This window comes from Narcine bancroftii, chromosome 12, assembly GCF_036971445.1.
Source record: "Narcine bancroftii isolate sNarBan1 chromosome 12, sNarBan1.hap1, whole genome shotgun sequence".
Taxonomy (NCBI): domain Eukaryota; kingdom Metazoa; phylum Chordata; class Chondrichthyes; order Torpediniformes; family Narcinidae; genus Narcine; species Narcine bancroftii.
This window is the reverse complement of record NC_091480.1, coordinates 65,059,914-65,076,123: the sequence shown is the minus strand read 5'-3', so window position 1 is coordinate 65,076,123 and position 16,210 is coordinate 65,059,914. Positions and strand designations below refer to the sequence as shown.

The following is a 16,210-nucleotide window of genomic DNA, read 5'->3' as shown; positions in this document are numbered from 1 at the left end:
GCAATGCTCACACATACAGGAGAGAAGAGAGTCAACACAGAGATTACATGTCCACACACACAAGAGAGAATAGTGTCCACGCTTAGCAGAGTACAGTGTCCACAAACACACATGCGAGTACATTGTCCAAATACACAGTATAGTACCATGTCTACACATAGGAGAATACAATGTGCACAAACAGGAGAGTACAATGCCCACACACACGAGAGTACCGTGTCCACACACAGGAGAAAACAGTGCAAAAATACACACGAGTGAAGTGTCCACACATACTAGAGAGTGCAGTGTCCAAGCACATAGGGGAGTAATGTGTCCATACACAGGAAAGTACCGTGTCCAGGAGAGTACAGTGCGAAACACATGTGAGAGTACATTGACCATACACAGAAGAGTACCGTGTCCACACACAGGAGAAAACAGTGGAAAAATACACAGGAGAGAACAGTGTCCACACATACAGAAGAGTACAGTATCCAAGCACAGAAGTGTACCGTGTCCAAAAACAGAAGAGTAATGTGTCCACGAACTTGAGACAACAGTGTCCATACATAGGAGCTGTGTCCACATACGCAAGAGAATTCAGTGTCAACGCACATACGTGAGTAATGTGTCCACACACAGGAGAGTACAGTGCGAAACACATGGGAGAATACAGTGTTCATACACAGAAGAGTACAGTGTCCACACATATAGGTGAGAAGAGTATCAACACAGACACTACAGTGTCCACACACACAGGAGACTACAGTGTCCAAGCACAGAAGAGTACAATGTCGATACACAGGAGAGTATTGTGACCACACACACAGGAGAATACAGTGCCACGCACATAGGATAGTAGCGTGTCCACACACAGGGGAGTAGAGTGTCCACACACACAGGAGAGAACAGTGTCAGCACACAGGAGGGAGTAGGGTCCAGACACAGGAGAGAACAGTGTCAACACACATAGGAGAGTACAATGTCCACACACAGGAAAGTACAGTGTCCACACACAGGGGAGTTCAGTGCAAAACACATGGGAGAGTACAGTGTCAATACACAGGAGACTACAGTGTCCACACTCACAGGAGTGAACAGTGTCAACACACCGAATATTGTGTCAATGTACAGAATACTGTGTGGACCGAAAGAGGGGAATACAGTATCTACACAAACAGGAGAGTAGAGTGTCAACTCAATGAAGAAAACAGTGCAAAAGTACACAGGAGAGAACAGTGTCCACAAACAGGAGATTACCGTATCCATACATACACGAGAGTACAGTGTCCAAGCACAGGAGAGTACAGTGCGAAATACATGGGAGAATACAGCGTCCATGCACAGGAGAATAGAATGTCCATATACAGAGGTGTACCGTGTCCACAGTCACACGTGAGTACCATGTCCACACGCAAGAAAGTACAGCGTCCATACACAGTAGCGTACAGTGTCTACACACACAGGATACTTCCATGTCCACACATTGGAGAATATAGTGTCCACACACAAGAGAGTACAATGTCATCACACAGCAGAGTACATTGTCCATATACACAGTATAGTACCATGTCTACACATAGGAGAATACAATGTGCAAACACAGGAGAGTACAGTTTCAACACACAGGTGAAAAGAGTGCAAAAATACACCAGATAGAACAGTGTCCAGGCACAGCAGAGTACAGTGTCCACATACACAAGAGAATACAGTGTCCACGCACATAGGGGAGTAACGTGTCCACACTCAGGAGAGTACAGGGTCCACTTATACAGGAGATTACTCTGTCCAAGCCCAGAAAAATACAGTATCCAATCATAGGAGTGTACAGTGTCCATACACAAGAGAATACTGTGACCACACACACAGGAGAATACAGTGTCCACACACACAGGAGAGAACAGTGTCAACACACCGAATATTGTGTCAACGTACAGAATAGTGTGGGACCGAAAGAGGCGAATACAGTATCTACACAAACAGGAGTTTGTTGATTTCTGCAAGTCAAAGAAGAAAACAGTGCAAAAGTACACAGGAGAGAACAGTGTTCACAAACAGGAGATTACCATGTCCACACATACAGGAGAGTACAGTGTCCACACACACACACGAGAGTACATTGTCCATATACACAGTATAGTACCATGTCTACACATAGGAGAATACAATGTGCACACACAGGAGAGTACAGTGTGAAATACATGGGAGAGTACAGTATCCATACACAAGAGACTACAGTGTCCACACACACAGGAGCGTATTGTGTCCACACACAGGAGAGAACAGTGTCAACACACAGGAGGCAACAGTGTCCATACACAGGAGAGTACTGTGTCCACACACATAGGAGAGTACAGTGTCCACACGCACAGGAGGGAACAGTGTCCACACACAGGAAAGAACAGTGTCCACACACAGGCGATTACAATGTCCACACAGAGGAGATTTCAGTGTCTACACACACAGGATACTACAGTGTGAAGCACATGGGAGAGTACAGTGTCCACACAGGAGGGTACAGTGTCAACACACAGGAAAGAACAGTGCCCACGCATAGCAGTGTACAGTGTCCACACACACACAGGAGAGTACACTGTCCAAATACACAAGATGGGACCATGTCTACACATAGGAGAATACAATGTGCACAACAGTAGAGTCCCTTGTCCACACACAGGAATGTACAGTGTCCACACACAGGAGAAAACATGCAAAAATACAGAGGAGAGAACAGTGTCCACACACAGGAGAAAACATGCAAAAATACAGAGGAGAGAACAGTGTCCACACACAGGAGAAAACATGCAAAAATACAGAGGAGAGAACAGTGTCCACACATACAGGAGAGTACAGTATCCAATCACAGGAGAATACAAAGTCCACACACACAGGATAATACAGTGCGAAGCACATGGGAGAGTACAGTGTCCACACAGGAGGGAACAGTTTCAACACACAGGAGGGAACAGTGTCCACACACAGGAGAGAACCATGTTAGCACACATAGGAGAGTACCATGACCGCACACAGGAAAGTACAGTGTTCACACACAGGAGAATACAGTGCGAAACACAAGGGAGAGTACAATGTCCACATACAGGAGAGTAGAGTGTCCACACACAGTGTAGTACCGTGCATACACACACACACACACACACACACACACACACACACACACACACACACACACACACACACACACACACACACACACACACACACAGGAGGGTAAAGTGTCCACACACACAGGAGAGTACCATGTCCAAACACACATGAAATTATAGTGTCCACAGACACAGGAGTGTACATTCTCCACACAGATAGAAGAGAACACTGACAACACACACAAGAGAGAACCGTGTCTACACCCAGGACAGTAGCATGTGCACACAAAGGAGAGAACAGTGACCACACACAAAGGAGGGCACAGTCTCCACACACAGGAGAAAACAATAGTAAAATACACAGTAGAGAACAGTGTCCACACACAAAGGAGAGTACTGTGTCCACACACAGGAGAAAACATTGCTAAAACACACAGGAGAGAACAGTGTCCACACAAACAGGAGAGTATCATGTCCACACACAGGAAAGTATTGTGTCCACAGACACTGTAGAGTACAGTGTCCACAAGCACAGGTGTGAACAGTGTCCACGCACAGGAGAGTACAGTGTCCACACACAGGAGAGAACAGTGTCCACAAACAGCACAGGAAACAGACTATTCATCCCTGCTAGTCATTGCTGACCATCATCTCCCCAGTCCCGCTGACCTGTCCCCACACCGTAATCCTCCAGACTGCTCCCATCCATGAGATCCATCTATCTCACGATCGAGCCCACATTTACCACATCAGATGGCATCACTTTCCACACTCCCACCTCTCTCTGAGTGAAGAACGTTCCGCTAATATTCCCCCTAAACCTTTCCCTCTTCAATTTAAAACCATGTCCTCTTGTATTTATCTTCCCAATCTAAGTGGAAAAAGCCTTCTCCAAGTTCCTTGGAGTTCACTTAACTAGTGACCTATCATGGACACTCAACATCCCCTCACTTTTCAGGAAGGTGCAACAGCGACTGCACTTCCTGAGAAGACTGAAGCGGGCAAGGCTACCAGCCACCATCATGTCAACCTTCTATCGAGAGTGTCCTGGTCAGCTGCAGCACACTGTGGGTACGGTTGCTGTCGAGCATCAGATCAAAGGTTAATCCACAGGACTATAAGAGCTGCAGAGAGGATCACTAGGGTCTCCCTTCCCCCCCCCCCCCACCCCCAACCATCAACGAGATCTACCAGGATCATTGTCTGAAGAGGGGGTGTGCAAAATCATTGAGGACTCCTTCCACCCCGCACACAGCAAATTTCAGCTGCTCCCATCGGGGAAGAAATTGAGGAGTATCAGAGCCAGCCCCACCAGGCTGAGGAACAGCTTCTTCCCACGGGCAGGGAGAATGTGAACGACCCAAGAAACTGCTCACACTCACCCTCCAAGACTCTTGTATTCATGAAACAATATTTATTTCATAAATATATATATATATATATATATAAATATTATATCTCCTGTTTATGTTTTGTTTGTCAGTATGTGTGTTATGCTTCCGTGTCTAACACCTCCTCCTCTGCCATTCCCACCACCTACTATGTGATCCCACCACTAGACACATATTCCCCTCTTTATCTTCAGCAGGGATCACTCCTTCAATGACTCCCTCACCCACACCTCCATCCACACCAATTGCCCCCTTGGTACCTCCCCCTGTGACCACAGGAGATGCTCCATTCACGCCCAAGCCTCCCACCCCCTCACCACCATTTGGGGCCCCAAACAGTCCTTCCAAGTGAAGCAACATTTCACTGCAGGGGTCGTCGACTGATCCAGTGTTCCCACTGTGGTCTCCTCTACATCGGAGAGACTGGATGGAGCTTTGTTGTGCACCTCAGCTCTGTCCACCACAATAGCCTGTATATCCCAGTGGCTTCCCATTTCAATTCTTCATCTCATTCCCTTGCCAATGTGTCTGTCCATGGTCTCGTGCACTGAGACCACCTGCAAATTGGAGGAACAGCACATCATCTTCTGTCTGAGCACCCTCCAACCTGATGGCATTAACGTCAACTTCTCCAGGTTCCGTTAAACCTTCAACCCTCCCCCACCTTCTTCTTCCCCTGTTGCCTTTCCCCAAACTCTGCTCTCTCTCTCTCTCTCTCTCTCTCCCTCTCTCTTTTCCCCTCCTTTCGCAGAGCCAAGCAAACTCACATCAAAATGGTGGAGGAATTCAGCATCAGTAGGAGATATATTGCCAACATTTCGAGCCCGAGTCCTTCTTCCAGTCTTCGAGCCAAAGTCAATTCCCACCTTTCCTCTTATCATACCAAATTAACACCTTTTGTTGGTCTGGACTCCTCCCCCAACCAGTTTTCAGTCTCCGTTTTGACGCCTTCCTGTTCTTTGCTTATACCTTGAGGAAGGGCTCAGGCCCAAAATGTCAGTAACGTATCTTTGCCTCCTCTGGACAATGTGAGACTGGCTGAGTTCCTCCAGCGTTTCTGTATGTGTTTTACTACAATTGCAGCGCCTGGAGACTTTCGTGTTTCACTATGTCTGGGTGTGTGTCTGCGTGTTTGGGACTGAGGACTGGAGACCACTGTTTCATCGGGTTGTACTTGTATAATCAGAGGACAATAAACTTGAACTTAACTTGACACGACTTGAAGCACCCAGAGCAGAACCTGCCCTTTTGAGTGGTCACTTCAATCCCATGCTTAATGCTTCCTGGAGATATGAAATGTGTGTAAGTTTTGCAAAGGAGAGTTCTTATCACAAATGATAAGAGGCCTGTTGCCATTTTTAAACCCTGAGTTACCTGAAAAGAAATTTTAAAAATACAAAGAATGAAGAGAACAGTGTTTTCTTTTTTAATACTGAACATTTGGTTATTTACTCTGCTGGGTTATATTTAAAAGGGCATGTAATGGTGAAAAAAGACAATTTTACACTTTAAAGTATATTGGACTGAACAACAAATTGATTTAAAATGGTATATAGGCTTCGAAGGGAATTCAGTCCTGGGTTTAAAAGCAAAACAGTTGAGTCGAAAACTACATGAAATGGCACATTCAGAAGAAACAGCTGATGAGCTTTGGCTCAGTGGAGAACCACGTTGGTGGCCCACGGCTCCAGGAGTGACAACATGATCAGAAAACATGCAAGCACACACCCCACAGGAGGGTCAACTTCGTCAATTCACAAATGAGCTGCACACCACATCTTGATTATTCTCCCAGGTGTATGGGTTCAGGCAATTGCCATCGGTGGAGGATAAGGTGGAGCAGTTTGCACCGTGTTCTGCGCCTCATCACTCATCCGAGAGGGATCTTCTGCCCTGCAAGCCCTCTCAGTCAAGTCGCTGTAGCACTCTTTAGAAAACTCAAAAGAGTGTGAGAGAGAGAGAGAGAGAGAGAGAGAGAGAGAGAGAGAGAGAGTGTTTCATAGTTGCTAGAATTGTGATTGAGAGAGAGAGACACACACACACACACTGACCATGATGTGTGGAGGGTTCAGTCTAGAGTGCCACGTTATCTACTAGTCCCTGCGAGGATCTATATCAACTGGCTGTTCACTCATACGCTTAAGCAGCATTTGCTGCGTGATTGTGCCCAGCTCATGCTGTAACAACAGGGGTTGTGGCTGTGAGTGGGGCTGTGGAGCCACAGTCATAATCTACATCCACGACGGTGTGAATATTGGTGTTCAGGCTGCTCATGGAGGTTCCTGTCTGCCGATCCCGAATACTCTGGATGTAGCTCTGGAGGCGAAAGCAAGAAGAAAGAATTTCAGTAGAAGCCTGCACCGGAAACAAACCATTCGGTCCATCCAATGTGTGCTAGTGGCTTGCGATCGATCACACTTCTCTTGGACTTTCTCCTCAACCCTGCAGATTCTCCTACTTCAAGTACAGTGAAATACCCATTAACCAGAATTCAAGCAACTGGCAGCCTCAAGCAACTGCCAAAAAAAATCACGAAAATATATGGGTATAAAATAAGAAAATTTAAAATTGGCAGTCCTGGCGGTCAGTTTTCCATGCAACACGCAATCTCTAGCAACCGGCAAATTCACTTATCCGGGATCTACCAATGCCCATAGGTGCCAGATACTGGGGGTTTTACTATATTAATTTAATTCCAACCCCTCTCCCTCCCCCCCCCACCTTTCCACAGCTCTGTCCTCCCCATCCCCACATCTTCCACTTACATCCTTCTCCACCATTCCCCACATGGCTTCTGGGATTCTCCAATGGGAAGTGACAGGAAACCTACAACACAACCTCCTGAATGCTCAGCCCTGCTATTTATAGTCAAGAAAGGCATGCTATCCAGGTATCCAAGTAAAAAAAAGGGCCTGTTACCGGGCTGTACGTGTGAATTAATTTTTTTTTAAATCTGGTGTAGCACATCACAGTGTGGAAGAACCAGAGATAGTGATGGATGTGCTCAGATCAATGGTTCTTTGGTCTCCATTCCCATGCTGCAGAGGAGATATGATCGACTCCTTGTGCATTACCAGTGAAAGGATGTCTCCGGCATAGCGCTTGAGTGGATACGGCTTCCTGCGATATGTGCCCTCTGCCTGAGAGGCTCGGCGTCGCCTCCTTGCTTCCTTCTGTCGTATTCTCATCAACTGCACTCGCTTTTGTCGTTTACTGATGATAACTACGGGACAAACGGAGTGGGCGATGATGTCATTTAAGTATCTTGTATTCCTTCTCTTCCCCACCTTTCCTCCCTGTTAACAGGGCACCACCCTCATGATTCAAGAATAAGCAAGTAGTATTCCCATTCTCTTATCCCAGAAGAGGTAGCAGCACAAAAGTGATAGAGAACAGCAGGACACCCTTACTGGAACGATACCAGGAATGAAAGGGTTAGCATATGAGGAGTGATTGTCGGCTCTTGGTCGGTACTCATTGGGGTACAGAAGGACGAGGGGGGGGACCTCGTTGAGACATTTCAAATGCTGTAAGGCCTGCAAAGAGTCAACGTTTCCCATGGTCGGGGAGTCAACGACAAGAGGGCACAATTTCAGGATAAAAGGGCATTAATTTAAAATGGAGACGTGGAAACATTTCTTTAGTCAGAGGGTCGTGAGCCTGTGGAATTTGTTGCTGCAAGCGGCTGTGGAAGTGAGGTTGTTGGGTGTATTTAAGGCAGAGAGTGACAGGTTAGTTGGGGCATCAAGGGTTACGGGAAGTAGGCCGGGGAGTGGGAGGATAGATCAGCTCATGATGAGAATGGTGGAATAGACTCGATGGACCGACTTCTGCTCCTAGATCTTGTAAACTGGTCATCAAACAGCAAGAGAAGTTGACCCACGACAGGGCAGTTCAGCTCTTTCTCCCTGATTCCAATGGGATTCCTACCCAGGTGACTGCCAGAGATTAGCATCAGTGGAGCAGCTGGACAGATTGATCTACAGAGTGAAACATGAAGGTCTACAGACGCTGTGACTGTAGTAAAATAACACCGAAATGCTGGAGGAACTCAGCCGGTCTCGCAGCGTCCACAGGAGACAAAAATATATCTCCGACATTTCGGGCCTGAGGCCTTCTTCAAGGAATAGGCAGAATGAGCAAAAAGCAGGAAATTTCAGAACAGAGACAGTGTTGGTTGGGGGAGGAGTTCAGAACAGAGACAGTGCCGGCCGGGGGAGGAGTCTAGAACAGAGACAGTGTTGGTTGGGGGAGGAGTCCAGACCAACAGAAGATGCTAACTGGATAGGATCAGGGGAGTGGAGAGAATTGATTTTGTCTGTGAGAAAGGAGACAGGAAAAAGGGAGAGAGACAGAGCTGGGGGAAGGTGACAGGGGGAAGAAGTTGAGGGGGGGTGTTTATCAAAAGCCAGAGAAGTTGATATTAATGCCATCTTGTTGGACGGTGCCCAGTCAGAAGATGAGGTGTTGTTCCTCCAATTTGCGGGTGGTTTCTGGCAGTGCCCGAGACCACAGACGTGTCAGCAAGGGAATGGGACGGGGAATTGAAATGGGTGGCCACTGGGAAATCCACGTTATTGCGGTGGGCAGAACCAGGGTGTTCTATGGAATCCTTCAAGAGCTCCAAAATACTGGAATACTAGCTGCTCTTCATTCAGACGCTGAGTGGTCAAAGATATTGCCCAGTGTGTTCCAAACCATACCAATGAGCAACATGCCAGGTTTGAGGTCAATAATTCCTTGCCTCTCACCCCTACGGACGCTGTTCAACCTATTGAGTTCCTCCAGCAGATTGCATTTTGCTCCAGATTCCATCATCAGCAGGGTCCTGTGTGGTTTCGTGATCCTTGGCCAGTGCTCCATTCAATCCTTAAGGCACACTGGAGATGCTAAAACTGGTCTCAGGCTAAAGGAAACTGATGGTGCAGTGGAGATACAGCAGTCAGTGTATCTGATCGCAACCCAGTAACCCCCTATGCATTGGGTACTGTGAAAGCAGCAAGATTTGGCTCAGTTGAGTAACATTCACTGTCTGGGCTTTCAGATGAGAATGGCAAGTTGGCAAAGAGCATCAGAAGATTGTCACCATCCCTGGAGCAACCAGCAAGGAGGATAGCCCATTGGTACAACCCCCGGTACTTCAAAACATACAGGGGGGTCTCGGTCAATTGGGCTGCTTGGGCTCGTGGGCCAAAAGGGCCTGTTACTGTGCAGTATGTCTAATTTAAATGGGGAGAGGGAAGGTGCTTTCTCCTACAGAATTTTCCAAATGTCGGCAATATTTTTTTAAAAAGAATCTGTCTCCCACCCATCACAGAGTTGATGCGTACAGTAGGAGCACATCCTTACCTTCAGTGTGTGAGTAGCCTTCCGCTGTTAGTTTCCATTGGACCACAATTCCCAGAATGCTCAACAGTGGCCAGATGCCAAGGATCACCCAACTGTACCAACAAATGGGCAGCGAAGGTGCAATCTTGAGCCTCTCATAGATGTACTGCGCCAGCAGAAGCAGCTCAATGAAGTAGTCCACAGTCAGTGTCATGATGGCACCACCAAAGACTGCAGTGGAGATAATGGTGAAGAGCTTTTGCCATTGTAAAGTTAAGACAGCAAACAGCATTCCAATGCCAATGAGAAGCCCCAGTGGAATCCAGATGGTGTGCGGGTGGTAGAACTGTTCCATCACAATGAGGGTGACGGTTGCTACCAGGAGGCCAAGCACCAGGCCAATCATGAAGAGGCCAACACTGCGGACAAGCATGGTAACGAGTCCACACAGGATTCCAATGCCTAGACCAATGCCCGCACTGGCCTCGACGCTCAACTCAATGTCCAGGACCCGCTCCTTGTAACACAGCAGGAAAATGATGATGGAACCAAACATCAGGCCACAAAGAAACATGACGGCCTTGAAACAGCGGTAACCTGCAACAAAATAAAAAGTGCTCACATTAGTTTCCCGACACTTTCTGTTTCATACATGGCCCGTGACTCAGATTCAGATGTCAGATTTATCGTACGAGTACATTCATGACTCCACATACAACCCTGAGATTCTATTTCCTGTGGGCCAGGCAGAATTACCACTTAGTGGTAGTACAAAAAAAAACTGTACTCAACGTACACATGTAAACAAATAAAGAAATGTCAACAGGTAACGAATGTAAACAAACTGACTGTGAAATACGGAGAGAGAAAAAAAATCAATAAAGCGCACAAGTAAGAGTCCTCAAACGAGTCCTTGATTGAGTTTGTTGTTGAGGAATCTGATGGTGGGAAAGGGGAGCAGCTGGTCCTGAACCTGGTGGGGTGAGTCTTGTTGCCCCTACACCTCTTTCCTGATGGCATCAGCGAGAACAGAGCGTGTGCTGGGTGGGGTGGGTCCTTGATGATTGCTGCTGCTCTCCGATGGCAGCGCTCCACATAGATGTTCTCAAAGTTGGGGAGCGTTTTGCCTGTGTCCACTACCTTTGGCAAGGCTTTACGCTCGGGGGTATTGGTGTCCCCGTACCAGACTGTGATGCAGCCGGTCAGCACATTTTCCACCACACCTCTGTAGACATTTGCCAGTGTTTCCGATGTTGTACTGTTTTTTTTCTTTCATTTTATAAACATAGATCACAGTCTTGGAGTCCAAACAGCTCCACCGCTGACATGTATTCAAGATGTAGAATACCATGTTATTGAAGAGATACTTGCAATGCAACCTCAAATTTCACAATCACATAATTTATGGTAAAGAATAAGGTTCCTTCCCTCCAGATAATGGTTGTAAACTATCTGCACAAATTGTGTGCAGTAACAAGAACATACAGTAAGAAACAGGAGCCAAAGGGTTCCTCTGCTGTTCAATAAGATTTCAGCCATTCTTCCTCAACTGCACTTTGTGCCTGATAGCCATATTCCTCAATTCCAAACTACTGGCTTTGGCCTTGCATATACTCAATAACTGACCATCCGCAGCCCATCAGAACAGAAAATTTCACTGATGTATGTCACAAACCCACAATACCAGGCTCTATTACCAGAGGGAGCCAGTGTGCCTTGGCAGAAGCTAACTCGCCGTATTGATGGGCTGACTGAAAAGCACGTTGAAAGATCACACTGCAAAATGATATCACAGCCCATCAATACGGCAAGTTAGCTTCTGCCAAGGCACACTGGCTCCCTCTGGTAATAGAGCCTGTCACTTAAACTGTCTTATCATCCTTCTAATCTTCTCACCTTCTTTCATTGGGCGTGATATTCACAACTAGAGTATGTATTTGGTTCCTTTGAATATTTGTCATCAGCAAACTCACCATAACTCTCTCTTCTTCTTCTTCTTCTTCTGGCCATCCATCCCAAAGGATGATGATGGCTCCTTTCAGTCAGAAAGGAGCAGCGTTTGTGGGAATGGATTTAGGTAAGTTGGGGGGGGGGGGGGGGGGGGGGAGGTGGTTGCACAGGACCCACCCTCTCGACATCCTCTCCAGGATCCAGCAGCATGGTGAGGTCCAAGACGGCCGGGGGACGTTCATTTGCAGTGAATGGCCAGACCAAGTTGGCCCCGTGTTGGCTAGACGACTGTTGACCCTACGAGAGGGTTGGTTTGCCCTTTGACAGGTCTTGTTTTACATCCTGCAGGGTGTCTAGCCCACCCTCCGCCCCAGGCAAGCCTGGTGGGGGGGCCAGTTTAGTCACTGACCACCCGACTATGCGCCAGGTAGTACTGGGTTACAGGGTACCAGTAACACTTCGACGAGTGACCATAACTTACACATCATAAAGTAAAGCTCTGGCCTCATTTAGTTCATTTTCACACCGGCATTGTTCAAATGTAAGCGGTCCAGTTCAAGCAGGGCATCCCTTCACTATGTTACATGGGAGATCACTGTGTCCACACTTGCTATTACATTTTCAATACTGCAACTATAACTGCATTTCAGATCTCATTCGCTGCAGCAGTGAAAGTCCCTGAATAAATGCAGATCTGGGTCATCTCGACTCTATTCCACTGTACAACTGATCTGATGCTTTAGTGGTTTATTTGAGATTTTTTAGCCCTCAACTCCATCCCACAGAAGAATGAGTGGGGACCTCATCGAGTCATTTTGAATGCTGAAAGGCCTGGACAGAGTAGATGTTTCCCACGGTCAGGGAGTCTAGGACAAGAGGCCACAACTTCAGGATAAAAGGGCATCAACTTTAAAACAGAGATGCAGACAAATTTCTTCAGCCAGAGGGTCGTGAGTCTGTGGAATGTGTTGCTGCAGGCGGCTGTGGAAGCAAGGTCGTGGGGTCTATTTAAGGTAGAGATTGACAGGTACTTGATCAGTCACGGCATCAAGGGTCACAGGGAGAAGGCCAGGGAGTGAGGCTGGGTGGGAGGATGGATCAGCTCATGATGAGAATGGCAGGGCAGACTCGATGGGCCGACTTCTGCTCCTAGATCTTGTGAATCAGTTCAACCCCCAAGCCTCTCTACATATCCCCACAAGGCGACCACTCCTTTTTCCAGGGAGAAAGACTAGCTTTAACCTCTAAAGATTTTTGCTTAAATTCTGTAAAAGAAAATTGACTGATGAAGGCAAGCATAACTAAACGGTTACATTCAAACAACTGTGAAATAGAAATAACAGTTTTAAGTTAGACACCCTGCTGAGCAGGCCTTGTTGCCACGGGTGGCTATAGAAGTGAGGTCATGGGGTGTATTTAAGGCAGTGATTGACAGGTATTTGATCAGTCAGGGCATCAAGGGTTATGGGGAGTGGGAGGATGGATCAACTCATGATTAGAAAGGTCTACCTCTGCTCTTAAACCTTGTGAAATATTATGGTATGCCTTAAACATTTTACTGATTTTTTAAAATTAAAAATCGACACAAATTGCTTTGAGAGCGCACACCGTTCTCCGATCACTTTGCTTCGTTGTGAGGTTAAAATAACCACCAGAACATGTATCACCAACCCAGCGCAGCAACAGACATTTCGGAAGTATGGAAAGGAGTCAAGGCTAAAATGTATGGCATCTGCTAAGAGGTGGAAAAGAACGTTTCCAATTTCTGAAACAGATTATTCTGGCACATCAGATTTCTCTGCAGCTGCGCACGTTAAGCACAATCACTATTAAAGTTCCACATTTTTTCTCTTCCTTTCTGCAGTGTTCACATTAATTGGCAATAACTGCACCTGTTACAACCCAGCAGTCTCGATTCAGAATTGGATGCATCTGACACTGAGGCGCAGAAGGCCATGATGTTAAATCAGCAATTGATTTGAATGGGAAAAATCTTACACCGCCCCAATTCTTTGTTTAATTCCATTAAGTAATCAGAACACTTACCAACATTCTGTCTCAGTTATTTCAAATGAATAGTGAATCAAACCTCTTGTCAGTAAACTTGACCAGATCCACCACTCAGTGAAACCTTAGCTTTCAAAATGGAGGCTCTTTGAGCGGCACGGTTTGCGTAGCAGTTAGGGCAAAAGCTGTTACAGTGCCAGCCATTGGGACTGGCTTTCGGATCCTGCGCCATCTGTAAGGAGTTGGTATGCTCTCCCCATGTCTGCGTGGGTTAAAATGGCAGTCGCTCTTCCCAAACAGAGTGGCCACAGTCCTTTTATGTCAACACCAACAAATTTTTCATGCATGCGTCCCTTTTACTTCAGGCACAAACGATTGTACTTATCAATAGAAGTGAAATCTAATGAATGGGCTTTTCAATGTATGTTGGATTTAACCAAGAAAGGCAGCAAACCATCTCAGGGAGAGATTCTTGAAATATTTGTATGCAGAGAGTCCAGTGTTTTATGCACTTAGGATCACCAGCTTTAATTTATCCTCTCCCTCTAATCAAGGTTACCTTGTAGAAAAAGATGTAAAGATATGGATCGAATAGTGACCTTCAGACACTAGACAGAGAATCACCGGAGCATCCAGACTTCTCATGAGAGTATTCTATGAATGGGCCCCACATCTTTTCAACTTGAAACTTTCTATCTATAATGTTGTATCTAATTTTCTCCAAGCTTAAATAGGATATAACATCATGTAACCCCTGTGAACGGGTAGGTGAAGAGCCCTCTTCCCATTTCATTAAAATTGCTCGCCTGGCTATCAACATGGTAAAAGCTAAACTTTCTCCTGGGTTGCCACAGACTAGAGGGGCTGAACGGCCTGCTTTCTGTGCTGGAGCATTCTGTGGGTTGCAGACAGAGGAATATCCGGTTCACGAGAAAAGCCAAACAAGGCAATTAAAGGGCACGGTTCTGTTTTGATCTTAAAAATTGTTGAAGTTTGGAAAATATTTTCCCCCAAATCTTTCTAAACTGTGGCACTCCCAAAAACCTATGAATCTATGAAACTTCAAAAATGTCACACTTCTCACATAGTGGATCAACACCTGCATAAAATCGAGATAATTTAAGTTTGGACATATCAGTTCTATGTAGCACCTTGAATTGTAATAAACAATGCCTTGCACAAAATGAAGAATCATAATCAAACTAAGAGCAGAGTAGCAATCTTCATCTGAAAATGTTATATTCAGATCACATTTTAGGGGCTATTTTTTTTCTTTTCATTCTTTATTTTAGATTAACGTTAAATATGGGTTTAATATGGTTGTCATAGACTATATTAAATTAGGCAGAACAAGATGAAGGGATGGTCTAATGTAGTTTTACTTATTTTCATATGACCTGTTATTTGTTTTATTTAAGACTTTGTATTGTAGGATGTATATGTTAAACTCAATAAAAATATTTTTACAAGATCACAAGGAACAGAAGCAGGCCATTTGGCCCATTGGGTCTGCTCCATGAAACCTCCTGGAGCTAAACTGTTCTCGCATCTAGTTCCAAGTTCTGGCATTGTCCCTATATCCCTTGATACCCTGACTAATTGGATACCTGTCAATTTCCTCTTTAAACTCCCCCAACGATCTGGCCTCCACAGCTGCACGTGGCAACCAATTTCATAAATCCACGACCCTCTGGCTAAAGAAATTTCTCCTCATCTCTGATGTAAATTGGTACTTTTTAATACTATAACTGTGCCCTCTTGTCCTGGACTCACCCAACAGGGGAAAAGTCTCATTTACATCCACTCTGTCCAATCCATTCATTATTGGAAATGTTTCTTTGAGATACCCTCTCATTCTTCTATATTCTAATGAATAGAGTCCAAGTGTTCCTCATATGTTAGCCCTTTCATTCCTGGAATCACTCTGGTAAACTTGCTCTGGGCCAGCTTTCAGCTTTTATGATTGCCATTGGGTAAAGGTCATGACCCTATGTGATAGTACAGATTCTATCACCAATGTGTATATGTATATATTGTAGTGTAGGATGATTGTGATTGGCTGAGAGTCTAGCCATGCCTATTGGCAGGTCTTAAAGGATTGTTCCTAGCCAGACCAGATGATTCTGGACTGGTTGACCTACATGTGATACGCTCCAGTCTTATAGTTAATAAAAGCCTTGGTTTGGATCAACAAGTCTTTGATTCTTTCAACGTGCTCTACACCCTGATTAATGAATCCCAAGACACATGTACAGGTTGGGTTCCTTGTATCTGAAGTTCCAAAAAGGTCAAGAAGCTGAACATTGTTTTTTCAGTGCCGACACATGGAAAAAAGATTCAACATCTGACTTGCCCATGTGGGTCCCTAACGCTCTGTTGGTGCCAGTTTGATTACAATAACAATGAAAAAAAAACCCAAAATCTTTGCTTCTGGATGGGAAGATGCCA

At 45.7% G+C, this 16,210-nt stretch overlaps 1 protein-coding gene across 7 annotated transcripts in view; it reads right to left on the bottom strand.

Moving 5' to 3' along the window:
- Positions 1–5,880: 5,880 nt before the first annotated feature.
- Positions 5,881–16,210, bottom strand: part of LOC138747398 (transmembrane protein 198-like) — a 58,203-nt gene continuing 47,873 nt past the window's right edge. For 6 of the 7 annotated variants that reach the window (XM_069906570.1, XM_069906568.1, XM_069906569.1 and 3 more), the window contains 3 exons: positions 9,827–10,402; positions 7,552–7,700; positions 5,881–6,793 (listed from right to left, as the gene is read on the bottom strand). In XM_069906570.1, the coding sequence (XP_069762671.1) occupies positions 6,650–6,793; positions 7,552–7,700; positions 9,827–10,402 (869 nt within the window). In that variant the 3' untranslated portion in view covers positions 5,881–6,649. The remainder of the gene's footprint in view (positions 6,794–7,551; positions 7,701–9,826; positions 10,403–16,210) is intronic. The other variant, XM_069906574.1, reaches the window with a different exon arrangement.